The sequence below is a fragment of the Antrostomus carolinensis genome, unplaced genomic scaffold (genome assembly GCF_000700745.2).
Source record: "Antrostomus carolinensis isolate BGI_N321 unplaced genomic scaffold, ASM70074v2 scaffold15472, whole genome shotgun sequence".
Lineage (NCBI taxonomy): Eukaryota > Metazoa > Chordata > Aves > Caprimulgiformes > Caprimulgidae > Antrostomus > Antrostomus carolinensis.
The window spans coordinates 28,973-56,742 of record NW_010300292.1 but is presented as its reverse complement, the minus strand read 5'-3'; the positions used below and the strand labels follow the sequence as shown (position 1 = coordinate 56,742).

The 27,770-nt window shown below is 41.0% G+C and overlaps 1 protein-coding gene and 1 non-coding gene across 2 annotated transcripts; both read left to right on the top strand.

The window, feature by feature from the left end:
- ANKDD1B (ankyrin repeat and death domain containing 1B) lies at positions 1-27,612 on the top strand (the record flags this gene model as incomplete). Its single annotated transcript, XM_010163098.2, has 17 exons — positions 1-79; positions 261-390; positions 495-724; positions 3,878-3,981; positions 6,039-6,137; positions 10,355-10,453; positions 10,548-10,652; positions 12,426-12,524; positions 14,184-14,282; positions 16,078-16,176; positions 16,987-17,085; positions 18,259-18,357; positions 21,213-21,311; positions 23,922-24,017; positions 26,156-26,354; positions 27,086-27,217; positions 27,554-27,612. Coding segments are annotated over 17 exons (1,926 nt in total), but the record flags the coding sequence as incomplete, so codon positions are not given.
- Positions 18,968-19,040, top strand: TRNAN-GUU (transfer RNA asparagine (anticodon GUU)). The gene has a single exon. It is a non-coding gene; the product is annotated as a tRNA-Asn (tRNA).
- Positions 27,613-27,770: the final 158 nt, after the last annotated feature.

The following is a 27,770-nucleotide window of genomic DNA, read 5'->3' as shown; positions in this document are numbered from 1 at the left end:
ATACCCGTGACAACCTTGTGGGAGAACATCTGCAGAGGTCCTGAGGCCATCACGTTCTCAGTGGCTGGGGAGAGCAGATGTAGGTTTAATGATGTCAGCAAGCAAATACATGGGAACAGCTAGGTGATAAGCACCCACCCCGAGGTTATTCGCAATTTATCTGGACAGCTGTTGGTGTCCTAATCTTCCAGGTTTTGTAACTAAGGGCTCTATAAATCTTTTAAACAACTAAGGGATCTATAAGTCTTCTAATTTTTCAGGCTTTACTCTTTCATCTTGGGATCTCCTTGTCTGGAGGCAGCGCGCCAGGCCCCGGCAAGGCTGCCGGGACGGTGGGGTCATCCTGAACCCCCTTTTCGCCTCGGCCAAAGAACAAAATGAGCGGTGGGGGTAAAAAAGGAGGAGGTTGAACGTGAGCTGCTTTATACCTGGTGAAAGACACCAGGGAGGACGTGTGGGTGGGGGATTGGGGGTTTGGCATGTCCCTCTTCCAGGGGACAGGCCCTGCCAGCCGCCCAGCGCCCCAGGCCCCGCTTTAACTTCACCCCTGGAGCTGCCCAGGGGGTTCGCAGGCGTCAGTCGCACCCCTGGGGCCGAGCACCTGCAGGTCGATCCGGGCCCCCGTTTTGGGGGTCACGCAGGAGTGGGAGAGCCCTTCTGGGCTCCGCGTGCTCAGCGGCACGATCCCCAGTGATCGCCTCTCCCGTTTTCATCCCGCAGACGGGTTTGTGAAGGAACAGCCCGCTCTGGCCTGGGCTGCAATTAGTGAAAACGGGTAATTTGTGGAAACTGAGCGGTAATTGTTAAACCCGTCCACGGCCTGGTCCTGTGACTACAGCATGACCACCAGGAACTGTTCTCCTGGGCTGTGCTTCCTGCTCCCAGGCTGGCAAAGAGGGCAGATAAAGAAAAGAAATGAATAAAATACCACTGTTGGACTCAATCAGTAGTTTTCCCCATTACTTCTTTGAATTGGAAAACTATTGTTTTAGAAAAAGATTCCGGTGATTTAGCAAAATACGTACTATGCCCTAGTCATTTTGTTTCTAGTAACAAGCAAGAAAACATTGAGAAAACATTGAAAATGTTACCAAACCATTAAATATATGATTAAAATTTTAGTAACAGTGGAGTAAAAATAATTTTTGTTGTCATTTGAATCTGAACATTGTTATTATTTTTGTGTTTTGCCTCCTTGGAACTCTTTAGCCAATTAAAATTCATGGACTTTTTCCATATGTTTTTTGAGACAATGGCAGATTTAATCTTGTGAATACCACAACAGGAAATTAAAAATGGGGGAGGGTGAGGGGATGGAAAGATTTCTGTTGTCTATGAGTGCTGAAACCTCTGGTGCACTTTACTTCATTGGAAGTCATCCTTATTTGTGGTATTACTGAAAGACAGCTTGAGGCCACTATATTAACACATAAATATGAGGAAAGGAAAATAGAAGGTACCTCAAAGCTTGAGTTTTTGTTGAGGAAGACTTTCTGTTTTCAGGTCAACAAAGCAACTTAATTTTCTGCATCTTTTTACTTCCTTGTCCTTCCAAGACAGGAGGAACATTGGGATGTTCAATATACCACATACAGGGCTCTCTACAAAGGACATGAACTGATAAAATTACTACTTTTAGTTAGGTCAAAAGAAAAATTGAATATAATTATTTTGTAGTTATAATGTAATTATATAGTTATGATATAACCTGTAGGGCAATAAGACAGACATTTTGTATGATGTCAAAGAAAACAACCCCCCAAAAATATTGACAGCCCCAAACAGATAACTGATTACTGCTGATAGTTGAAAATAGAGTGATTGCTAATAATGCAAGGAGTGCCAAATCCTGGAAACCCCAGCTTGGATAGAAAGCTTCCATAAATCTGTAGTCTGACAGCTCTATATTCCTGTAATTTCATGCATGAAAAAATAATTTTGCTGCAAAAGGTTGTGCAGCATGTCAGTGCCATGATGTGTCTGCATTGCCACTGTTCTTAACTCCTGAATTAAGAGGTATTAAAAGAGAGAGATATTAAGAAACTTCATGCACAGAGCAAAAGGTCTTATTTTTAACAGCGTAGAGTCAATTCATGATTCTGGACACGAGATAAAAGATCAGCTGTTAATTCTTTGTCAGAACTACAACAAAACTCCTTCCTGATGCAGCTGCAGTAAAGAAACACCATTTTCTCTTGTTCCTTGAAGGTAGTGTGAGTAAACTGTTGAGATTATTCCTGAATGTCCTGAGATGCAACAGAATTTGTCTTTTCATCCTCATGTAAGGTACATGTGTGAGTGTTCATCAGCAGTCAGGAATGAATGTGGCCTCATTATAACTAATTGTATCTAATGAGTGCCCTACGTTTTGTTTCCGTGTTTGCCATGAACAAGATATCCTGCGACCATTGGCTTACCTGTGTTTGAAATCAAGGTAGTGGAAAGCTCTGCTGGATTCCTCTTTAGCATGTAGACTATGAAAACTATGAGTGAGGCATTTATTCTGCGGAGAGCCCTGTTCATTATGCTGATTTTTCTGTCAGCCACACTCCTGGTCAGAGATGCCAGAGATGCATTTTTAATTGCAACTGCCTTTCCCCCCCTCACCCCCCGCTGTCCCCCTATGTTGGAAAACAGGCAAGTAATATTCTGTGATTTCCAGATAATTTTGGGAGGATACTTCTGTTGTTGAGGTGCTTGGATAATGTCATAGGAAAACTGGAAACAGCTTTGCAAGTGTCTAGTTTCTAGCTCGCTTTGTACAGTACAACTGTGATTATAATAATGGATAACACATAAAATGCAATCAAATGAATGCCATACTGATTTTCCTTAGTATGTTTTGCAGTCATACTGCCTCAAGCTATATTCTCATTAAGTGAAAATGAATTTAGACGTAATGCAGTAGGATGAACTTGCATGAGGTGCCTCTAAGGAACAGAAAATTGCTGCAGTTTCTGGTTCAACAGGGTACTGTCCTTTTTGGTGATACCATTTGACAAGTGGCTTTCTAGACAGAAGACAACTGATTAACTTTTTAAGTGTGATATGCTAGGAGATTAAAGATATCTGCTAGAATTATTGCAACTGATTTAACTGCTATACTAATTTCTTCTAAGTTATTAATTAAATGTTAAGGTAGAAAGGAAATACACTGACCTGTAAGTTAGCTAAACCAGTTACCAGACACTGGAATTTTATTTTCCAAAGTTACTAAATATTAGTTCTAAATGGATGCTGCAGCTACTTCTGTTGACCAAACAGTTGTTCATTTTTGAGTTCAGATGTTAAAGGAAGGTCCTGATTTAATAGTAATTTCCACATTGTGGACAAATTTTTACTTCAGGTGCACACCTTTTTTCTCCCCTCTAAAACTCCTGGTTTGTTTGAGGTTTTGGGTTTTTTGTTTTGGCTGGGTTTTTGGGGGTTTTGTTTTTTTTTTTTTTCAGTTCAATCACACCATTTGGTTACCGCTGTTCTGTTTTAAAACAGAGCAACTTTTCCAACAATAGAAGATAAATGCTGTGTTTGTACTGTTCACTGCTATGCCTATAAAATCCTTCTGGAGCCATTTAAATGGCAAGAGCTTAATAAATGAACTCTTGTTCCTGTGAGCAGTGCAAATAATGGTAATCCAGGCTGTGAAAAGACTATACCTCTATTTGCACTCTTAAAAGTTGAAACCAGAAACCTCAGCCAGATGTCTCTAGAGGAGGAAAATGTAGTCCTGGGAACACTTCTATGATGAGAAGCAAATGATTCTCGTAACATGTGAAATCAGGACAAATAACAGAAGGTAAGAACAGTATCATCATCCCTTAAGTTGGTCATGGCTGGTTTTTTAGTAATACTTTTTTTTCATTGTGTTTTTCCACAGTATTGCCAGATGAGAGAGAATTTCAATATGCTGCTAAAATGAACAATTTGGAAACCATGGAAAAGCTGTTTAAAAAGAACGTTAATATAAATGCCGTAGATACTGTGAGTATGAAGTGTCTGACAGATCACTGAACTGAAATGTGACTCTTTGGGGTTGCATGGTGGAATCCCACCATACTAACCCCGTCAACTGCAAGGTGGTGAGGCTGCGGGATTCCCTTCTAGGACCTGATTAAGAAATGTTTCACATGTCCACTATGGGCAGTAGGGTTTCTGTAGCATAATTCACAGGTCTTTGCATTTAGCCACTAGTCTGTACATCACACTGGAAACTAATGACTTCTGAACTGTGGTCCCTGCTCTAACGTTTACTCTGTGGTTTTGGGTGTCAAGTTTCTTGAGTTCCCCATCTTTCAGAGCAGGAGTTGACCTCACAGTCACTTCGAGAATGAATTTATGCTGATAGCATTACAAATTTCAAGTGTGAAGTGTTACCATTCAGTTTGTATGGAGTTACAGGAGCATTCTACCATGTTCTCTGGCTCCAGGCAGAGATCAGAGTTCAGATTTGCCCTAAGGTAGATGAAAATGCATTTCTTATGCTGACATTAACGATAGGTCAAAAATCTGAGGATGTATACTTCACAATAACAAAATACAGTGCTGTGTTCCACATCAGAGGTAGTTCAACAGCGATGGAGTGGTGGTGATAGTAATCTGTGAGTTGTGGAGAACAGCTTGCCCTCAGTGGCTGTGTATAAATCATCTGCCCATGAACATCCAGTGTTACTTAATCATGGGTTCTGAAAAAAATTGCTTGCCATGCCCACATGCATTTTTCCCCACTGGGGAATTGAGGAGATAGTACAAGTGCATTCCTTGGTTTGTTTGTGAAAGAGAGAGGGAGACAAAAATTTACTTTGAGTAAACTTCTCTGGAACAATTAAAATGTTTCCATCAATTGCATAGTACTCTAAAAAGTTGCTTTAAAAAGTTCTTGCTTCCTTAGTGCTTTCCAGAATTCAGGAAATTAAACTAAATACTTTTCCAGTCCAGTAGTTTGAATCTCTACTATGTCATCCTTAAATTCAGACCTATAACATAAGAGAATTACTAGCATAGCTATGTGGGTGTTGTGCATTGATTGATTCTCCTAGTGGGGACATAGTTTTTACTGGCAAAACCATTCTTTTCTTCATGTTGATCATTCCTGCCCCTGTACTCCCAAGCTAAATAAGCAAGGCTGCCAAAAGGTGGGTTTTATTGATGGAACTACTTCTATGCAAGAGGCTTTTTCTAGCATAAATGCACATCATAAACCCCATCTTTTAATGCTTTTAACACATGCAGCTGTAGAATTTAGACCTATACATGGATAAGTTAGCTGATCTGCATAGAAGCATAAGAGAACAAATCCAAACTGACTTTTAAGGTTAATTGATTAAATCACTTATGTATTCTTGTATAGAAATTCTCAGTGTATTATGTTAAACCCAGTTATGTTTACTTCAACTGGAAGCAAAACTCCCTTTTAAATTCACACCGTTAATTACTTTAATGGAAAATTAATCAAATGTTCCTGCTAAGTCAGCCTAAGTGTTGAGCCCAGTCAACTGTGTAAAATTACTCACTGTTTGCAAGGTAGAACCTCTCATTTACATAGATAAGAACTCAGTCTGGGAAAGTGACTAATACTGAGTGAGGGAGGGATCTCAGCATGCATTGCAGAGATACAGTCAAAAGCAAGGAGGATACCAAAAGCAAATCTAATTGTATAAATTGAATCCTCAGCTTTTCAAGTCAAACCGTATAATGAAATAGTAAACACGAATGCTTCTTGTACTGCATGCATCTCCCCTAAGCAGTTTATGATTACCTAATTCCACTTTGACATTTCAGTGAAGGGATGATACTACATAGAGTAACTAAATCATTCTGGTCCTACAATAAATCTTTGAGATCGATACCTAAATTCTATCCAAGGAAACAACAATGCAGATAAAGGCCAAGCATGGCTGTTGAAGGAGAAATATGCAAGTATATGTATATATATAAACAAATAAATTTGTTAATAATCAGAGAATTCAGAAATCCTGATCACCTGCACAAAGAAAATAAATGTATTATGGACCTTACACCCAAAGCTTTGCTTATTTCAGCTGAAGCGTACTGCCTTCCATTTTGCTGTTGCGAGAAGTCATATATCGGTGGTGGATTTTCTTCTCCATCACAAAGCTAGACTTGATATGGCAGATCAGGTAAGCTGGTTTACATGTTTTAATTCACACAGTATAGGAACACCTCAGGGGAAAACCAAAAGTAGATGTTTGCCTTATGGTCCCTGTTTTACAAAGTTAAGTGCTTGCTGTAAATCCTTCATTTTGTCTTAAGGCTGCACACTGCACACATTTGTATGAATAAATATTGTTAGGGGAAAAGTACATTGCCCAGAGCTTTGGCTATGTTGAGCACAAGTAAGCACAAGAGTGATTGAAGCCACTTGTGCAGATATGCTGGCTGTGGTAGTTGTGTGTTAATCATTGGCCCCTTTATATGAAAGCAATCACTAAAAGTAAAAATTAGCTCTGGGGACTGCTAGGAGCTCAGAAAGTAACTCCTTGTGTTCTTTCCCTCTGTTTTTATGAGAGTAGCTTAATACAAAACTATCAGATACTCTGCAGCCTCTAACACATTAAGTTTAGCAGTGTATGGGTGATTTGATTGGGCCAGATGGTGATCCACAGTGCAAGATTTGATTCAGATATTAAAAACAAATTTATGGTTTTTTATTAATAAACAGACTATTGAAACTAGAAGTTTTCAGGTGAACTGAGTAATGGCAATAGATGAATTGTTTACCTTTTTTTCCCGTTTGCTTCTTTCTCCTTCTCCACCATATGTGACAGTGTTTAAGTTGTAAGTAAAACAAACTCCAGATTATGGAGGGTGGAGGGAGAAAGCTGCCTTGTTTTCTTTCGCATTGTGTTGGAATGAAAGTAAGATGAGAGAGACCTGTTGGTTCCAGTTATCTGAAATGTTCTCCCAGGCTGCCCTGTCAGTGAATACCTCACATACTGCTTTGAAGAAATATGTCTGTCTTTTCAGACCCTATCAGCTCCTAAGAAAATCCTGCACTGTTGTAAGCAACATATACCTTTCGTCTGGCAAGCTGAAAGACATTGCCTGAATGAAGTACTCTACAATTAATAGTCTGTGATATAAATTCTAATAGGGTAGTTTTGCAATATGTGGACAGTTTTCTTTAAGTAGTGGTGCTCTCTATAGCAACAGTTAAGAAGTGGATCCCTGGATCTTTTACAGAGTACCACAGAGTATAGTGTTAATGTAATTTTATTCTGTAACTATTCTAAATTATTCTTTATGAGAAATTATTTTTCAGTGGCTATCTTCCAGATTTGTTGAGTTGATAAGGTGACTCAAAATGTTTTATGGGTCTTTTAATTACCCTGGTAGGATACATTGAAGCCAAGTTGGAAATACAGACCCTCTGCCCTTGTTTGGTTTCTATTAAACACTTAGAATCTCATTCTAATTAAGGATGACCTTTTAATTATTGGCTGTCTTTAATTCTTAGATGTTGTTAATCATCTTTGTTGAAAGACCATTGGAAACACTCTCATTGTAATTAGTTTACAGAGCCTAAATATTATGACATTGCATATTGTATTTGACAGTGATTCGTGTACTCTGGCAATCAGTTTGATCTTGCAGTTGATACAAAACAGAATCAAATACTATGCCTTTTATTTCTTACTCCATATCAGTTTCTGACATTCTTTCTATATTAATAGGCATAAGGGCTTAAGCATTCTTAACATTTCTCAGTACCAAAAGTAAGCTGGTTAAAAACACACAGTAGTGTTCTTAGCAGCAGATACGTGGTGCTCCCACCTTTAGATTGGAGACTTGACTTAACGCATGGAGGTAGTTAAGACGTTTATTGATTAAGCAGCACATCTCCAAGAAACCAATAGTACATTAACTGGCTAATAAACACACCACTATTAGCAGTGGTATTAATTCATAATTATATCACTCCAAGTCCTAGTGACTGAGTTAAAATTCTATTGCTATTGTCAGTATTAGCGTTGATACACAATTACGTTACTACAAAGAAATCTACACTACTAAGCTGCAATTCTGTCACTTGTCCTTCTTCACTTAATATCAAGGTACAACTTTATCCCTTCTAATCCATCCTGCCATCCCAACTCTGTCAGACACAGACTTGATGGAGAGTCCAGCAGGAGAGTCCAAGACTGTCCCTTCCTGTATCAGGGGGAGCTTGGGTCTGCCACTCACCTTCACCACCATCAGCAGGAGTCCACAATCAAAGGATTGTGGACATCACAAGATTCTTCTCTTTTTGTTCTCCAGATGATTTTATACCTTATTTGCCTTTTTTTTCCCCCTTCCTCAACCCACCTTTTTGCTACCCTTATGCCTCCTTTTCTCCTCACAGACTCCTCCCTATCAAACAGCCCATACACAGAACGGCTGAGGTGGGAACCTCTGGAGATGACCTAGTCCAGCCTACTGCTCAGACCATAGTCACAAAAACCAGGTTGCTCAGAGCTTTGTCCAGTCAATTTTTTATTATCTCCAAGGATATAGACTCCATAACCTTTCTGGGCAGTTGATTCCAATGTGAAAAACTGATTCCTTAGAGTCAAAAGGTTTTTTTCTCATGTTTAAGTGAATCTTCCTGTACTTAGTTTGTGCCCTTTGCCTCTTTCCTTTTTACTGGACACCACTGAGAAGAGTCTGGCTGCATCTTTTTTACTCCCTTCCGTCAGGTATTTATACAAAATTATAAGATCCACCTCAGCCTTCTTCGGCTAAACAGTCCCAGGTGTCTCAACCTCTCCTCATTTGTCACATATCCCTTAATCATCTTTGTGGTCCTTTGATGGACTCCATGCAGTATGTTCCTGTCTCTCCTGTACTGGGAAGTCCGGAACTGGACACAGTACTTCAGGTGTGTCTGACCAGTGAGTAGAGGGGAAGGATCATCTCCTTTGGCCAGGTGGCAGTGCTTTTACTTAATTAGTGCTCTCTAATGCCGCCCAGGATACCATTTGCCTGGTGTGCTGCAAGGGCACATTGCTGGCTCGTGTTCAGCTTAGTGTCCACCCAGACCCCCAAGTCCTTCTCTGCCAAGCTGCTTTCCAAGGCCCCCAATCCGTACTGGTACCTGAAGTTGCTATAAATTTGCGCAGGTGCACTCTCCCCCATCATTCAGGTCATTAATGAAGAAGTTAAACTGTGCTGGACCTAGGGTCGGTGGGTAGCGTGCTTTGCTAGTAACTGGTCTCCAGCTGGGCTTTATGCTGCTGATTAGAACACTTTGGGCCTGGCGGTTCATGTTCAGCTTGCTTTCAGTACACCTTGATATATCTGTTTGTCTACACCTGTACTTTATTGGTTTGTCGAAAGGGGTGTCATAAAGGACAGCGTCAAAACTGTTAGGGAAGTTGAGATAAACATTCTTTTCTCTCTCCTCATCCACCGGGCTAGTCTTCTCATTGAGCAAGGCTATCAGGTCTAGTTATTTTTTCTCCTTGGTCATAGTTGGGAAGGTTTTTCAGAAGAGGACTTTTAAACCAAAGTCACAAATTTGACCCTAGCCCAGCTTTATTCTTGTAGTCTGTGCACCAGATGCGTGTTTCGCATTGCCTTCCACCGTTTTCCACTGCAATTTCTGCTTGCTGTGCCCAGTCTGGGACTCCCTAGTATAGGAAAGACATTGATAAGCTGGAGCTTCCTTTGACTCCATCTCTTAGACCAAGTGGAATACGAATGTCTTGTGTTTACACAGCACTTAGCACAATGAGCCATGATTTATGGTGCTGTACCTGGACACAGTATACACAAATTGAGGAGGAGGTGTGGAAAAGCTGGAGATATCTGTGGCCAGGAGACAGGAGACACTGTCTGAAGGTTCCTTATGTCTATTCCTTTTGGCTCTAAGAAATTAACAAAAGGGGTTTTTTTCCCTATTACAGATGAACTTTTTAGACAATTTGAGAGAAGAGAACCTTAGACATAGGGCTTACTGGAAAATTATGATGGCTCATGGAAATAACACATATCATCACCTGAAATGTTGTCCACCACACCCAGTGCTAGCTGTCTACATGGTTTCTGGAGAAAGGAAATAATTTCCATGTAGTATTTAATCCCCCTGTCTTAAAATGGGATCAGTCCTTCACGGGAGATGCCAGATCTTCTTTCATTAAGAGGGGTAGTCTGAACATTTAGCTAGGTCTTGATGCGTGACATTTAGCTTCATTTAGGTGAGATGAATCCCACTCACACTGCCAGGTGCTAATACTGGTTTTCTAAGAACCTGCAGAGCAGAACCCCCTCATACACTGAATTAATCAAAACTATTTAAAGAAATTTGACATGAGGTATTTGGTGGTAATTTCTGGCTTTATCATTTTGTTTGAAGCATGGCCTGACAGTGATTCATCTTGCAGCTTGGACTGGAAATCTGGATATAATGCGAAAATTAGTTAAAGCAGGCGCTGATCAAAAGGCTAAAAATGAGGTTTGTTGATGACAAATTTTTACCGACTCTATAAACATGTTAATGTTGGAAAAAGATCAAGCTTGTTCTTACAGAGTTACTTATGGTTTTTCAGGAAGGAATGAATGTACTGCACTTTGCAGCTCAGAACAACAGTGTTAAAATAGTTGATTATTTTCTCCAAGATCTTCATCTGAATGACTTGAACAAGCCTGATGGGGTACAGTATGTTTCTTTGTTTATTTCTTTGATGTCATGAGGCATCTGTTGTGGGCAAAACAACCTTGACTTGAGGCATTCCAGTGAATTTTAATTTATTGCCAGTTATATGCACTTTTAATTACTGATTTGAGTATTGAGAAAGAAGACAAACAGCCAGACAAGCACTTAGAGAAAACACCTTTCCTGCCTCTTTGCCTGTCTTAGCTGAATTTCAGACACCTCTCCTTGCCTGCTCCCCTTGCTTTTGCTGTGTCTGATGCTCAGTCCCATCAGTGAGTCAATGGGAGGCAAAGGAGGTTGGGATCAGTCCACAGTGGTTTCCTTTTTTTCCGCTCTTTGCTCCTTACTCTTACTCTGCTCCAGCAAGGGTTCTTCCGTGGGCTGCAGTCACCCTGCCCATGTACCTCCTCCTGTGTCTCCTTCCTTGCATCCTTTCGTGTTTCGTCCTGTGTCTTCTCTTGTGCATCCTCCCCATAGCGGTGACCACCCTTTCTTAAATAAGTTTTCAGAGGTATCATGTGCTTCTCTAATGGGTTGAGTGCTGACATGTGGTGGGTTAGTTTTGTCTATTGTGGAGCCAGTTGGAAATGTCTGTGACTAGCATAGGGCAGTCTCTGGCCTCCTCCCACACAGCTTGCCCCTGTAGCCCCCTGCCCTTACCAAAACCTGCCAGTTACTGCCAACACAGGCATATTTTGCCAACACAGAACATAAGACTGTGTGCCGCCGTCCTACAGAAGAGCACCAACTCTTCAACGGTGCCAGGGCCTTGTCCTTATCAGGTTTGCTGTTTTTTTTATTTTTCCTTCCCACAGTGTTGGGATCTTGCTTTAAAGGCTTACTTAGCTAAGTAGGATATTTTATCTTTACATGAGGAAAATTTATTCTTGTAGGATCTGTCACCAAAAGAACAAAGCTGCCCTGTCCTTTTTTTTGAGTCTTGAATTGTATTGACCCAGTGGTACAAAATTAGGAATTTTGCATTACAAGGCTGACAAAACAGAGATAATTTAACAAAACAAACCTTTGTGGTTTAGGCCTTGGGAAAGGAAAGGTGAAGAAGAATCTTTCTTTATGTTGGGGTTATTTCATAATTATCTATTAGTTGCTTGCATTTTTTTTCTTAGACATTTAATACAGGCCACTGCCATGTAGTAACTAATTGGTTAGACGGCCTCTCTGTTCGACCAGTGGCATGGTTTTATGTCCAAAATAACTTTCTGCACTTGAGTTGTAATCAGTTGGAAAAGTTCTTATTATTTTAACTGCCACCAAAACCCCCCACAAAGTACAGCACTGAATTCAAGCCTCCTGGATGAAACTTCTGAGATATGCTTGTTACGGTTTTGATTGTGGAATTCAGATCAAGCATGTTACACCATGGAAATAGTTCTTACAACTTCTTTACTGCCTGTTTCTGAGCATCCTCATACTTTTAATGACGCAATTGTTTTGGTAAATATTTTCATACTGAAAAGAATTAAGAATTAAATATTTTTGAGAATTAAATATCTACCTGGTTACCATTTCTGAGCAGTTTTCAAATATTTTCTTCAGTACAAGATGTATAATCTGATTTTTTACAATAAATATTGCATCTTTTTAAAATTCTTATTCTTCTTGTGTATATCTACTTTTTTGTTAATCATATGATATATCAGTTTTTATGCAGAATGCACATACACATATGTATGCCAAATATCTAGTAACTGGAAGAAAAGTATTTTTACTTTCAGTAACAACTGTGTTTATTTCCATAATTGTTTTCTAGAAAGGTAAAAAGCCATTTCTTCTGGCATCTGAAAAAGGCCATGTTGACATGATAAACAATTTGATTGCTCTGAAGCTGTTTACATCTGAAAAAGATAAGGTAAAAGTTTCTTTCTCACAGACCTAAAACTAAAAATGTGCTTGTGAACGATTACTTTGTGTCAGTGTAGTCACTATGCAACCAGGGGACATGAATAAGCTGTGCAGATGTCACCGTGCTGGCAGTGGTACATATCGGACCAACCGATCCATACAAGGATGATGATTTTTCAGTAATTAAGGGAGGACAGTGGAACTTCTGGTCTTATTGCCAAGAGACTTTTCCATATGAATTAATAACTAATGTAAAGCAAGAGTAGCATATGCAGTCTGTTGGGAGAAGTGGGAAGGTCTGGTGCCAGCCTCTCTGCTGGGGGATCACGTTTCCCAGTTTTTCACTCCGCACACTGCTGTCTGTGTGTCACTGCTAGGTCTGGCATGACTGATTTTTGAAAGTTGTTTAAATACTTCAGGATGCAAATAAACATCCATCGCCATGCTCGAACACATCAATCTGATTCAATTTGCTTTTAACACTGCATTTTAAGGTGTCTAAATAACTTTCAAAGTCTGCCCTTAAATTTCCTTGCTCCATACTTCACTATTTGTGGAATACTCACGTCAGTGTTTCTGTGCATCTGAGGCACTGCAAGGATAAATACATTAAAAATTGTAAAATGGTCACATACTGCATTTATGGAACCATGTAAGCAAGCACCCAGGAAGTTATTTTTTTTTTCTTTTCTTTTTGTATCCTAGTGATACTGTAAAAGCTGCAGTGCAGCCTGGAGCTCTGGTGTGCTAAGTAGTTTTTCAGCAGCAGTTAACTAAGTGTTGTCCCAGACATCTAGCAGGCTGAATGTGTAAAGCAGCAATGATGGGAGGCAAATGCTGTGATCCTAAAGAGTAAGTATGTAGGAAGCCAGGACAGCAGCTCATCTCATGGGTTACTGAAAGTGACCATGCTGTAACCATCAATTAACAAACATACGTTTTCCTAAAATGGATTTGCATTTTCTGCCCTTCTGCCTCCACAGTGCTCTGATTGAAAAGCTGTTCTGGACCCTCATTTCCCTGAAGATTAGGATCCTTCTCCTAATTTCCATCTTCAGTTTATTTTAAGCCACTTTTTTACTTGGTTTTGTGCCACTATTTTCTTTTAGCTCAAAAGCTGCTGCTCTTCCTGATAATCATCTAAATTCCTCTTTGTTTTTATTTTCTTGCTGATGAGCTATTTTTTTTTTCCTTATTTAGCTGGTGAGGATTTGTACTGATGGTGAAGAGGATTGAAGATTGTGACATTGGCATCAAAGCCTCTACAATATTATATACACTGACCTAGGTTTTGGCCATTTATCATTAAATCAATGCTTTTAGGGGCTTGATGCCCCTGTCCTTGTAGAAATCAGTGCCCAAAATTCTCTTCTGATTCATTCTTTCAGAGTTAGAATTTTAGGTCTTTTTCACTGGTAATACACTGCAGTTCTCAGAATATGAGACAACCAAGTAGACCAAGGTCATGTCTGCAGACATATGAAAAGGTTCCTTTTGGTTTAGTCTGAATCTTGGAATATAGTGTGTGGATCTGCCTCCTTCTCCTTTTCTGTAAAAGAGAGATGGAAAGACCAAAGGCTGTGTGTTTAAGTGCATGTTGTTTTTGCTTAATGTTCTGACTTTATTTTGGGTTTTAAAATATCTTATTTGGCATTTTAATTTCAAGGAGGGAAACACAGCATTGCATCTAGCAGCCAAAAATGGTCACAGTGAAGTTGTAGAAATTCTGCTGGAACAGTGGGAGGAAATAAATGACCTCAATGAGGTAAGGACACAGAAATTACCAAAGGAGATAAAGTTAGAGATTTGAAAATTCAGTAAAAAAAAACCCAAAACATTTTAAAGGAATAGATATTGCACTGAGTGGACTTCATTAGTTCTACTGCTTTTCCGTTTGCATCCTGTTTCAATGTTCCCCCTCCAATACATTGAGCTCCATTATCTCCTTTAATGTCTCTTTGTCCTCTGTTCCTCACACAATGGTCTTCCCTCTGTCTGGAAAGCCCCAACTATTGGTAGAAGGAAACAGGAGGGCCTAACCTACACCTTGCTTCCTGTCCTCCAGCATTTCTGGCCCATTCCTTTTACTGCCTCTGGTCAGGCTGTTCCCTCAGCCAGTTCAGCTGCATACCCAGCACATAGCATCACAGGCACCTCAGCAAAGAGGCCTTGGATTTGTACCTTGTTCATCTGATCTCAGTTGGCTGCACAGAACTGGCTGCAGTGACTGCATACCTACTTTTTCTTTCCTGGGCTAGTGTTGAGTTCAGCCAGCATATTCATAAATGTGTATTAGCTGTGAAGGTTGTATCCCTGAGCTGATGCACTCATGAGCTTAATTTTAAGGCTTAAAGTAGGGAGGGCAGAGTGAAATGCACACTAAATACTGAGCTCAGTGCTCCTGCTTTGCAAAGAGTCCTTGTGTCTCCTGTGGGGCAGCTGGAATGAACTGGGCAAGTTAATTCACTTTGTCGTGGGCTGGCATGCCCATTGCAGAAACCTGCCACGTCGTGGACAGTCCCCAGCGGGTGACGTGAGTAAGGGACACCTACTCCTACCCAAGGCCCTCCTCTTCCTTAATGAGCAACAGATTTATGGCTCGAGAGGTTCTCTCTTATCCAGCTTGTCTGTTATTTCCAGCTATGCAAGCTTTGAGGCATGCAAGCCCCTTTGAAATGTGAATCCCTCGTGTTTCCAAACCTCATCTAACAACGTTTTTGCTTCTGTGTACAAAGCTTGTACTGCTTGTGTCCCTGCCTTGCCATGGCTAATGGTGCAGACTTCCTGTCCAGCCAGAGATGTTCTGGTCTGTGAATAAAGAGGTCTTTCTTTCCCCAGCATGAGCAAAGCACTAAAATACATTAAGTTTACCAGAGTAATGGTGGCAGGAGTTCAAGCAAGGAAAAATCAGGATTTATTGATCCTTCTGTGATTGCTGAAACACTAGAGTAACTTTCAGTAAACCTTTCTGTATTTTAGGAGTTGTGAAGCAAGGATTAGATCATTGTGCAGCCCAAGTAACTTATTTTAGAGAGTTGCTGTGGAGACACAGAGACTTTTTTGGGGTGAGAAGATTTGAAATAAAGGTGCAGCAGAATTATTTCTGCTAGAAGTGCTAGTTATAACTAGCACCAGAGCTTGGAATTCATCAGAGATCTATGGCATTGGACTGGCAGAAACTGGCACGTATGGTATGTGCTAGCATGCTGGCAGAGTTGCCTGATGTTGAATGGCAGCAGTTGCTACCCACCATCTTTGTTTCTGTGCCTGTTGCTAGTAGTCTTATTTGAAAAGAGCATGATTAATATTTATGAAATAGTTATCTATAGTGTAAAGCTTACCATGTATCTGTTGACATAAACATCATCTGTCATTTAAGTGTTGGTGAGTTGCCATTTCATTTAAGTGCTAATTTAGGAGCATTCAGGTTGTATTGTCTTGTGACCATCTCCCCTTTTCTGTTGAGCTGGATGAGTCTGATTCAGCTCACCTGTTTTGCGTCACAGTCTTACAGTCACGTGGCTTAAATTGGAACAGACATTTTCTCTCTGTTGGTCTAGAATGGAGAAACTCCATTTTACTTGTCTGTTGAAGGAGGTCATGAAAAATGTGTGGAACTCTTACTGGAAGCAGGGAGTGACATCAACATTTTAACTCAAGTATGTACACAGTATCCTTCCAGCACACAGGTACTGGGGCATCCTGGGCTGTGAGAAGGACCTTATATTCTCTTTTCTATGTGTACTAAAAGTGTATTTTCTCTGCTTATTTTTATGAAATAGTAAATAAATAAATAAAACAGAATTGAGAATGTGGAGAATGCTAAGGAAATTAAACTGAAGTGGAAGAAATATATCATGGAATTGAAAATCCTCCTTTTTTGGCAGTGTATATGACTGAACAGATGACAAACGTGTTCTCATCTGGTTCCTGGACTCCAGTCCAGCTTATATCTGTTGAATGGCCTTGGCTTGCCTGCTGGGTGAAGTTTATGATTCCAGCAGACTGAAAGCTTGTTTGTTTTAGCAGAAATATTAAATGAAAATTTTCTATTGATTTATTTTTAAAAGTTTATTACGGTAGCTGTACTTGCTTTTTAAAGGTCAAACTGAACTAACAGACTAGGAGACATGTTGGCATTGTTGTTGTCCATGGTGCAGGATAGCTGGCAATGCTGATTTATTAATGCTCTTTCTTAAGAGAGATTGAAAAGCATTACAGAATACTGGTGGTTTTAGGATGTTTGTTATGGTGTAGTAAAAATGGGATGTTCCTTCAGTATTTACAAAAACACATCACACTAACTAGCTGATCCACTTCGTTTTACATCATTTTATCAAAGGGAGCTTTTTTGGGGTGAGGGGATAATAACACAAGTTTAAATGAAATATCCTGTATTGATAGCTCTCTTTAGTACTGTTTTTCCAACAACAAAAACGTGTTTTTGCTTTCTATACCATTTCTTTCAGAACAATAGCAGTGCTTTGCAGATTGCAGTTCAGAATGGACATCTGTCTTTGGTTACTTTTCTTATTGATAAGAATATTGACCTGGTTCCTAAACCTGAGGTGAGTGTGTATCGATATAACTGTTCTGCTGCTGTTCAGCATGTCCTGTCTTTTATGGCCTTTCTTGGGAGTTCCAACAGCTGAATGAGATTGACTAGTTCCTTTATTTTTTTAGTATACACGTTATTACATGGTTTATGGATGTTGGTTAGCAATATGTCAGTACTACAGTGCAGGATGGAAATAGAATGTGGGCTTCGTGACTTATCTGCCATGATCACTGGCCTGTTGCGTAACGTCATCAAGGAAGAACAATTTATGGTCTGCTTGAAAGAATTTATTTTAAAGATTAAGCAGTTGTGCTGCTTGCTCTTGTTGGCTTTCTGTAGCAGAAGCAACTCATAAAATTGTAACTTATGTTTTGGAAACATTTCCAGTGCAGCATTGCGTAAGAGCTTGCTTTATTTTTCTGTAGCCCTGAAGAAATGGCTGTGGTTATAAAGACTCTAATGAACTGGTGTCTGGCACCTGTGAAGGGCACTCGTATGGAATTGGTTTTTAGCTGTATTTAACAACAAACTGATGAGTCACAGGTTCAACATACAAAGTGGTCTTGCTAGTCTAATGGTTGGATCATGACTGATGTTTGATCTGTGGCTCAGTTATTTTAATGAATAATTACTCAAATAAAACCCCTTAATTTCTTTCTAGCTATAATTTGCTTTTTATAAATATGACAACAAGTCAGTTCATATGAAGAATATTTACAGCAGCAATATGTTGCAAGAGTTTATTCCTGGAAAGTAGATTTTGACAGCTGTATTCTGTCTCCAGCCTGTCCAACAAAGGGCAAACCCAGTTTTCTGAGGGAACAGAAACATGACCCTAAACTCTCTATTGTCAGCCACGGGTAGCAGCACATCCCAGGTATGAACACATAGGAGGAGCACCTTGCTGCATTCCTAAGTGTTGACACACTGATACGCAGGCAGTGCACTCAGCATTTCCAAGTTTCTCAGCTGCTGCTGTGGCTGTTCCAGGAGAAGGAGCAGGCTGCCATCTCTGACATAACTCTGCACCTCAAGGTGTGCTTTCTGCAGTCTCAAACCTCTGCTGGAGCATATCACCTTTGCAAGGGGCAGATTTTAACAAGAACCTCTTTCTTGTTTCAATGAACTTCTAGTGAAGTATATATATGTATAAATATAATAGTTTATTATTTTCCCTCCACAGCAGAAGAATTCCCCTCTCCATTTAGCAGTCATCAGTAATCATCTACCAGTAGTAAAAAGCCTCTTGGATGCCAATCATGATATAAACTCCTTAAATCACGTAAGATAAACTGGGAATTAACTTAACTTCACTGTTAAAAAAGAGATTATGCTGATTTTGCTTGAAATATTTTTTTTTTCCTTATGAACATGGGGTTCAAAAAAATAGGAAGGAAGAGGCAGTAATCTGCTTATCTTTCTGCGTGTGTGCATGTGTATTAGTCACTGGTACATGCTGTGCTAAGTATTGTTTGTGCAAGATAAGAATAGAAAAATATATATACTAAAAAAATATTTAGATTAATTTATTGTTTAAGTGGTACTCATGCATAATAAATGACAGAAATGTCTCAACAGTATTGATCTCAGAGGGAAACCCAGTGCAGAGTGTCAGATGGCTAGGATGGAGTTAATTTTTTTCATAGCAACCCATAGGGTGCTGTGTTTTAGATTTGTGACCAAAACAGTGCTGGTAAGGCACCAGTGTTTCTGCTGTTGCTGAACAGTGTTTGCACAGCACCAGGGTCTTTTCTGTTTCACACTCTGGCCCCACAGTGAATAGACTGGGGGTGTGGAGGTGGTCAGGAGGGGACACAACCAAACAGATGACCAGAGCTGACCAAAATGATGCTCCATGCCATACAACATCACACTGAGTGATGAAGTCATAGGTCTCTGTGGCGTAATTGGTTAGCGTGTTTGGCTGTTAACTGAAGGTTGGTGGTTCAAGCCCACCCAGGGACGCTGGTATCTGTTTTCTTTGCCTTTACCAGGATTGTTTGGCTTCTGCTTGGTGGCCTTTGAAGGCCTGGTTGGTTGTTGGCCAGTTCACTGTAGAGCACCTTCACCACCACTAATCCCCTCAGGTAATGGATACCTTCCTCTATGGAAGGGCACTTGTTGGTGAAAGTGATGCTGACCTGACATGACCTCCTATAATTGTTAATGACCATTTTCAGCTTTTGCTGTGTTGTGTATCACTTGGCTTTGCTTTACCTGGGAGAGCCATGGTAAAAGCACTAGCCTTGAGCCTAATCTGGTACGCAGCCCTAGACTGCTGCTATCTGGGTACTCAGACAACCATCTCATGGAGAAAATCAGCAGTTACACTTTTCCCCTTTTCACCTTGGATATTCCTTGAATATCCTCACGTAATCAGACTGTACATACTAGTGTGTGTCCTGAGCCTCATTTTGATTATTGTTCATAAGGTTAAACAACTAATTGTGAATGCTGCACAGGAACATCCCTGGAGGCAGTTGATGCCTGGATGGCAAGATGTGTGGGAGGAGTTGGGCAGGTGCTTGGGGCTGTTATTGCCTCCAGTAGCTTGGGATTTCACACCTGAACAGACATGTAGTCCTGGGTCATTGGTACACCATTTGAAGGAGCCTTGCCTGTCCCGATGAAACACATCAACATCTAATGATGTGTTGGGGCTTGGCCCATGCCTACCAAGCTGCCACCACTGCCCTCAAAAGAGAAAGTGCGTCTCCTGATCAAGGAGCACACAAAAGGATGCTGAGAAGGTCTCCTGCTCTGAAGCGATCCATATATTGGACTAGATGATCTTTCGAGGTCCCTTCCAATCCCTCACATTCTGTGATTCTGCGATATGGCCACTGAAAAGGTCACTCATTCTGAGGGCACACAGTGGCTGGAGTGAAAATAAGTATGATGATAAGCTATTCTGACACATAAACAGAATTTTGTAAACTTCTTGAACACATCTTTTAGAAGTGTCTTGTGCTTTGTCTCTAGCATATCTGAAATTATATTGTAATGGCTACATACATATCTCTAAATTACTGCAGAAAAGAAAATAGGATGTATTGTTAGGGGAAATTTCCGAGGTCGTGTGATTGTAGTCTGTATTCCCAAAAGCGCTGATGAGAGACTCTAATGTGGAACCCTGAGGCTGGTGTTCCTTGGTTTGTAAGGTCTTGGTGTTTGACTCTGCAACCTTTAAGTCAAGATCTAAAGGCCAAAAAAGTGCTCTAATCAGACCTACAGAATGTAGATTGGCAACATCAGAGAAGCATAGGCACAAAACCTTCAACGTGAAAGGCTGCTGTGTCACATGAAACACACTGAGGGACATGTCCAGATATGCAAGGTTTCCACGAATGACAACATATCTTGTTTGCTGCTGCATTACACCCATAGATGTCTGGAGTTTCTTATTCTAATACTCTGCAGAAGGATAAATAAATAGGTTTTATTTGGGTACATGCAACTGTGTAGAGACTACACAACCTTCATTTCAGACCCAAAGACTAGACTTAAAGCTGAATGCCCTTTTAGCTGCACTTTTTATTAACAGTTTGGTTTTGTTTAATACTTTGGGGTTTTTTGTCCTTTCTTTGGCTTTTTGCTTTTGGTTTAAGGCTCACTGAACCCACTATGGAGCAGACTTCTGTTCCGTCTTCCACTCCGTATCATCGTTTTGTGGCAGAGCTGGCTAACAAAACCTGTCGTGAACTGTGGTGTGATATAGTTGAAAATTATGCACGTCCACTTCTCTTTGCATGAATTTCAGCAAGGAAGAGGTTACTTGACAGGATAGTATGGGTGGGGGTTGGCTGTTGCATGAAGCACTCTTGTCCAAAACACCTTGTTTTAAGAGGGAAGAGAGAGAGAGCTCATTAGGTACATTAGAGGGGCACAACAGCAAATTTTTCCTGAGCCAGCTGGAACTCCTGTCTGGTTTCCCTGCAGAGCTCCCAGATGCTCTCTTGTTTGCCTGAAACAAAACTGGCAAGTAGTTAACTCAAAAGTTAAATGCTTTCATTCTGCTCAGTGTTTTATAGCCAAGGCCATCTCTTGTTGTGAATCTTCTTTAAATTCAGATTGTGAGCACTCTGCTTTTAAGGGGGAGTTTGGCTTACTGTATTTATTTGGTGTCATTAATTCCAGAGGCAGGAAACCCCTCTACATCTGGCAGCTGATCTTGGCAATGTGGAGTTGGTGGAAGTGCTGCTGAAGGCAGGCTGTGATCTCAAGACTGTGGATAAGGTAGATTGCATTCCTGATCCATGCAAGGATTATGTGATTTCATTTAACCTTCTTTGCAGAGATGCAAGAAGCACTTGTTTCCAGTCGTCCTTCCTAAGTAAAGCTAACTGTTAGTTGTTACAAATGAAGTCTCCTTTTACTATTGATGTACCCAGAGCCTGCAGAGATCTGAAAGTATTTTAGCAAAGAGCTGTTTTTGAGTTCAAATGTGATGAAAGCCAGTGGGGTGAAAAATGTAAAACTTCCAAGCTCTGTAGTTTGAAGGCTAAGCCCCACTGCTAGAGACCTCTGATGGAAAAGGGGACGAGGCTTATGGAGTGGAAATAGCCTGCAGCTGTTGTAACTGTGCACCAGCAGCCAGGTCCATTGCCCGGTCCATTGCACTGGTACTGCCAGCTTCTCTAATTGCAGTGATGGTGAATTTGCCCTCTAGCATTCTGGGCGCTCTGGAACTGGTGGTGCCATGTCCCAGGGAAGCCATCCCAGATCTGTTCAGGTGGGTACTTAGACCCTGTTACTGATGTTCAGCCTGGAAAGACTGAGGCAAAAATGGCAATGGCTGGAAGAAGTACCAAAGCAGAGTCTCTGAGGAAGTGCTTTTGAAAGGATAGAGTACCAAATCCAGTTTTTACAAATTTTGTTAAACCACTGCAAGACTGAGCCTGCCCTTTTTATGCTGTTACAACTATATTGATTTTCTGTATGACTGAATTGACGTTTATGTTTAGCATAAGCAAAATCTAGCTCTTCAGTTATTTAAAAAAGTAATTTTAATGCATAAAACTGTCCTGATGAGGAGCAAAGCTTTATGGAATGAGGGTTTTTTTTTTTCCTGGCCTGATGTGAGGCTCGGGGCTCAAAGTGTGGGTGACACAGTTGATGTGTTTTGGGAGGCCGAGGTAAGATGCTGCAGTGCAGTCATGCCTACACTAGCAAGAGAGCTGCAGTTCTTATATGGGCTAATCTAGGATGAAGTCTTGTCTACTTCAGACACCTCCTTAGCTGTTGGAAAATTGTCACTACCTATTCATAGTTCAAGGGCAAACACAGAAAATTACTTACTGCCTGTTTCGACTTTAAGAACCTGCAAGCCTTTGGGCTGGATAGTGCCCTGGCGTTACAGTAGTGTTGACAGAGTTCAGGGCATGTTACATGAACTCTGAGCCAGCCTAAGTTCTGTCACTTTTCTGCACTGGTTGTATTTCTTGGAGTAGCTTTTCCTTTGCCCGTTTGCTGGATGACCCCTGAGGCCATGCCATCACTGGGAACATTTGCAAGCACAGCCCTCTTTGAACTGAATTGGTGCTGAGATGGCAAAAATGTTCCTGTCCTTCTTTATTGAAGAGCAGGCAGGAAAAAGGGGAGCCTGCTTTGACTGCACAGTGTTTTCCTGGCCTCTGTCCCCTGGCAGCAAAGGTCCTCAGTCTCCAGAGCTTGCCATGTATGTGCACCAGTCGCAAGTTGCTACAGCTCAGGAAATGCTCCCTTGGGAGCTCTTCCTTCCTCCCATATCTGCAGATATAATTGTGTTTCGTTGTGACTGATGGTGCCGAGTGCTCCCTTTGTGCAAGACTGCTGTGCTGTGTGTGCACGCAGGATGCCAGCAGTGTCTGCACTAGCACTGGAGGCCAGAAACACCCCCTTTTTCCAACCCCCCACCTACCTGCAAAATGCAGAGCGCCTTTCCAGAGGTGGGATCCAAGGAACTCTTGTGGTCTCCGGACTCTTCACATATAAATTATGTCTATGCTGTAAAGATTTTATGAAGTGTAAATTCTTTGGCTTCAATTGTGATGCTTTTCTAAAAACAGGCTAATTATAATTATCTTGAGCAGAGCCAGGAGCTAAAACTCAAAAGGGATGTATTAGAGAACTTTATAATAGCTTGAGAGTTGAAATGCCTCATAATTTAATTACTGAACCTTCTAATTAAGGGGCTGGCTTTTTTTAGGTCTAATTTTCCAGAATGCCTAGCACTTGAGTGGGGAATACCCTGAGTAAATGTGAAGCAGTTGTACTCAGTGCAAATCTGTTGAAAATGGTCAATTATAGAGAGAACCCTGTAGAGCCACTGAGATGCCTTTACATCAAAGTGCTGATAGCAGAGATGGGTTCAGAGAGACTGAGCAGTCCTCTGCAGCTGGAATTAAAGCAATGTCTTTTAATTCTTTTGACTGCCTGTACTACCCAGGAAACATCACCTTCAGTTGTGCTCACTTCAGTTGTCATGAGAAAGCCATTCCCACACCCTCTTTCCATTCTGTGAGCCAGCTTCTCTTACCATCCAAAGCAAGATGCAGGTTTGCCCTTAAAGTCGGAGGTTTCCAACTTTGCCAGCCTATCCACCTGAAATAACAGGGGAATGAATAAGAGCGAAAGCAGGTATGAAGTATGCAGCACTATGCGTGCAAAAGGTTTCTGAAGGCAGCTGTACCTCAGCAGAATTTCTTTAGTTCACTTCAGGGAAAACTGACCACCTCCGGGCTGAGGATACAGCTCATGCAAATGATGTTTTCCTGAAAAAAAGGGATGTGCCTCTGTGTTTCTTCTATGACATACTTACCCTCATATATATGAGATAATGTTCTGATTCACTTTATCTGCTTTCAGCATGGAAAAACTGCACTAGCTGTGGCATCAAGGAGCAATCATGCCCTCATTGTAGATATGATCATTAAAGCAGAAAGGTATTATACCATGAAGCAGGTAAGAGACACCTTTCATTACACTAAGAAGAACTAGAAGGGAAAAGTTGATTCTGATCTTTTGCCTGAAATGCCTTTTGCCTGAGGTGGTTCCTTTCAGCAGGTTGCAAGACTGACCTTGCTTAATTGAGGTTAGGATTTGGAATGGGAAGGTCTCTACCCCATCCATGTTTTATCCCAGACTAGCTGTAAAATTTCAGGCAGATCTTACAGTTTGCCTGCATCATGTTCTACACACACAAATAAAGAGGTGGGGAGAGATTCTGACACAAATTCAAACTGTGCAATCAGCATCAGGGTTGGGATGACCTGAATCCACACTGATTTCCTGTGTCCTTTGGTACAGCAAAATCTGTGGTTGAAAAATGGGGGAGTGCAGGTGTCTGTCACTCCTTTGCTATTAAGGGCTCAGCCACTTCAGCAGAAGGTCCCTCTTCTGTTCTGTATGTGTGAATTATAAAACAGTCAATGAAATGGGAAAGAACCAGGCAACAAATGTGAAGGACACAGCTTAGATTGACCTCACATTGTCTGAATTTCTAACCTTCTTTCCCTTTTTGTTATTTAAACATAGGCTGCTTAGTGATGGCCCTCCCTAAAGGGCAGAGAGTCAGATGTATTAAAGTGTAGATGACAATTATTTTGGCCTGTGCTGACTGTCCCACATCACTTATCAATCTGTACACACTCTATAGGTGGTAAGTGTCTGAACAAGAAATGCTAAGTCTAGTACCTCTTAAAATCAAAGGAGTATTTGGAGCTGGGCTGCTGGTGAGGCCCATTCTAGAGATGTGCCTTGAAACTCTGACCCAGCCCAAATGGGTCTTGAAAATTCAGGACATCTCATGTCATGAGGGTCTTAACTGGGTCCATTTAGAATTCTGAGAAGATGTATTTATTCTGTCAATGACAGCTGCAGCAATGAGCCACAAAGAACCTGCTATACCTATACACTTGATGAAAGGGATGTATTTCGTAGGATGGTGAAGGTGCATTTCAGGGCATTTTAGTGCTCCATAAATCAGTCTTGTATTGGCTTTCTCAGTTCTTCTTGTTTGGAGCCACAGGTTTATGTGGGCTCCCTGAGACTTGATTAGATTTGCTGGGTTTTGACAACTTACCGTGTAAAGCCCCTAAGCTCTCTCAAACACGCTGTTTGTTTGCAGGCTAGTCTCACTGAGGCAGTAAAAGACATCTCTTGTAGCATCCACCATAAAACCTACAAGAAGGAAGATGCTAACACAATTTATTTGTGTAGACCAAGTAATTCTGTGAGCACCAGAGTTAGCAAGTGGGGAAAAAGGAAATTAGGAAAAAAGGACCAGTGAAAGGAAATCACTTGACTGTCAGATGTTGTGCTCTTATTGATGAGCTACCACACAAACCTGTAACTTCTGCTTCCTGCTAGAGAGTGTTTGATTTACCAGGTTAGCCAAATGCCTCCCGGGATGGTATAAACATACTGATCCTGCCCAGGTGCAGACACATGAATTAGCTGGTCTTTTACCACCCCACTCTGGCCCTGCACGTACAAATCAGTGACACTTAAAGCTGCAGGGTCTTGTGCTGGTTAAATCACAGATCTAGATTAATTATAATGAAAAAACCCTCCATGAACTCCCTGTATTGTGCATATTTGATTTGTGTCAGTTCAGCTGGAGTTGTCAGGTACGTTATTGTTTCTTTTGGCTTAAAGGGGAATTATAAATTAAGTCATCTGTTGCCAGAGAAGACATGACAAGTCTGACAGCAGTGAGTCTGTAATGCTTCTAACCTCTTTGCATTGTTTACTGAATTGCCTGAGGAGCAGAAAAGATGTTCAAGCAGACAGTTTTCTGCAAGAGCTCCACAGATGCTGGGAAATAGAAACGTAAGTGTTTGTATCCTGTTACCTGAAGCTGAGAGCACAGCCTTTGGGAACAGCTTAGATCTGACAGATATGGAATATGACATTGTTCAAGTGGTGTTAGGAAACGACAGCATTTTGAGCCATTATTGTAAGAACTGCCTTTTTGTTTTTGCCTGAGCATATCACCGTGTCAGTATCTACATAAGGCTGTACAGGACCGGTGTTCACTGCTCACTAAGCAAAGGTTCCCAGCTTCATTACAAAATTTATCATCTGCTTTTTTTTTTCAGGAACATCTACCTCATAGTGGTGACAAGTCAGACTGTGACTTGTCCTTCAGACAAGATCACAGTACACAGACCAAGCAAATCCGTTCCTCCCTTTGGAATCTAGCATACAACCAGTTAAGACCCCAGGAATGGAAAAAACTGGCCCTGTTCTGGAAGTTCACAGATGGACAAATTAAAGCAATTGAAGAACAGTGGACAGGTAACAATATCTGAATAGCTAGACATAATATAGAAGCTATAAAAACCACAATGCAGAGTTGCTTTTTAAACTGTATCACAGATACACACTGGCCCTACTGCACTTATTCAACTTATGAAAGAGTGGTAAATGGATACAAGCCTTGTCCCTGGTTACTGGGAAGCAGTGCTGTAGAAGTACAGGCCACTTCTGTTCTCCCTCTTGGCCTGAAAGAACATTAATCTTTGGAAATCAAAAACAGCAACAGTGAGCAGCAGGGAAGGGCCTTGCAGGTCACGCTGCAAGTGAGGACCTGGGGAACCTCGTGCCACAGGAAGACCTTGTTCATGCTCTGTCTTCACAGCTGCCATGAAACAGCAGTTTCTGGTTTCAGGCACCGCAAGTGCTGGGAAAGCAATACTTCTATAGCACACATTGTACTTGCTGAGTACTACTCCAGGGTATACCTCCACGGGTTCAGGACAAATGAAAGGAAAAAAAATTAATTATACAATGGATTAGCTCCCCCCCTGCCATTTATAGTAGCCTTAGGAGAAAACTAGAATTTTAGTTTGTTTGGTTGGTTTTTTTTAAACCATTGTAAGTCTCAGTCTTAATTTTGCTACTAGGCGAGAAAGGAACTAAGAGTAAATGAGTAGGATTTAAAACCCCTTGGAACTCCAGAAGTGCAAAAGCACAAAATACACTGTTTCCAGCATATGGAACAGACAAATGCTTTGTGTATTGCATAGGGAAAAAAAGTTATAAGGAACATGGAAACAGAATGTTGCTCATCTGGTTACATGGTGTATTGCTGGCTCATCAGAATCCTGTCAAGCGTATATATGAAGACCTGGTGGATGCAGGATTTCAGCCTTTAGCTGGTAAGTTGTGTTGTGGTGTGCAGAGCATATGGCACTGTGAGACTGCAGTGTGGTGCTGAGGTCCCTGCTGGTGCTGGGAAGATATGGTGGTGGCAGAGCTGGAGGACACTCTTCCTTTCTGGGAATCTGCCCTTGCTGAACGGTGAGGTTGCTTGAGGAAGAGTGTTTAGGCGAGATGTGAGATTTCTAAAGGAAGATGAAAATGTGCACACTTTGTTTCCCTCCTTTATCCTGCAAACATGGTTATAATGTGATTGGCCATACTTCAGTTAGATTAGTCTGACTTTGGAAAAAGCAGAGCATGTCAAGCAACCATTTTCTCCCCTTACTTTACAGAGAAGATCAGAACTGCAAGTAGCACTGACATTGACTCCAGAAAATGTGCGATTTCATGAGTTCATCAGTAAAACATGGCATATATGATGGAATTACACACCAGATGGAAAGTGACTTTCAAATACAAATAATATATTTTCTGGAAGCAAAAACTTATTTTGAAGGTGTATGACTTTTTCCAATCTAGAAGAACTTGCACTCCTGAAATACTGAGTGG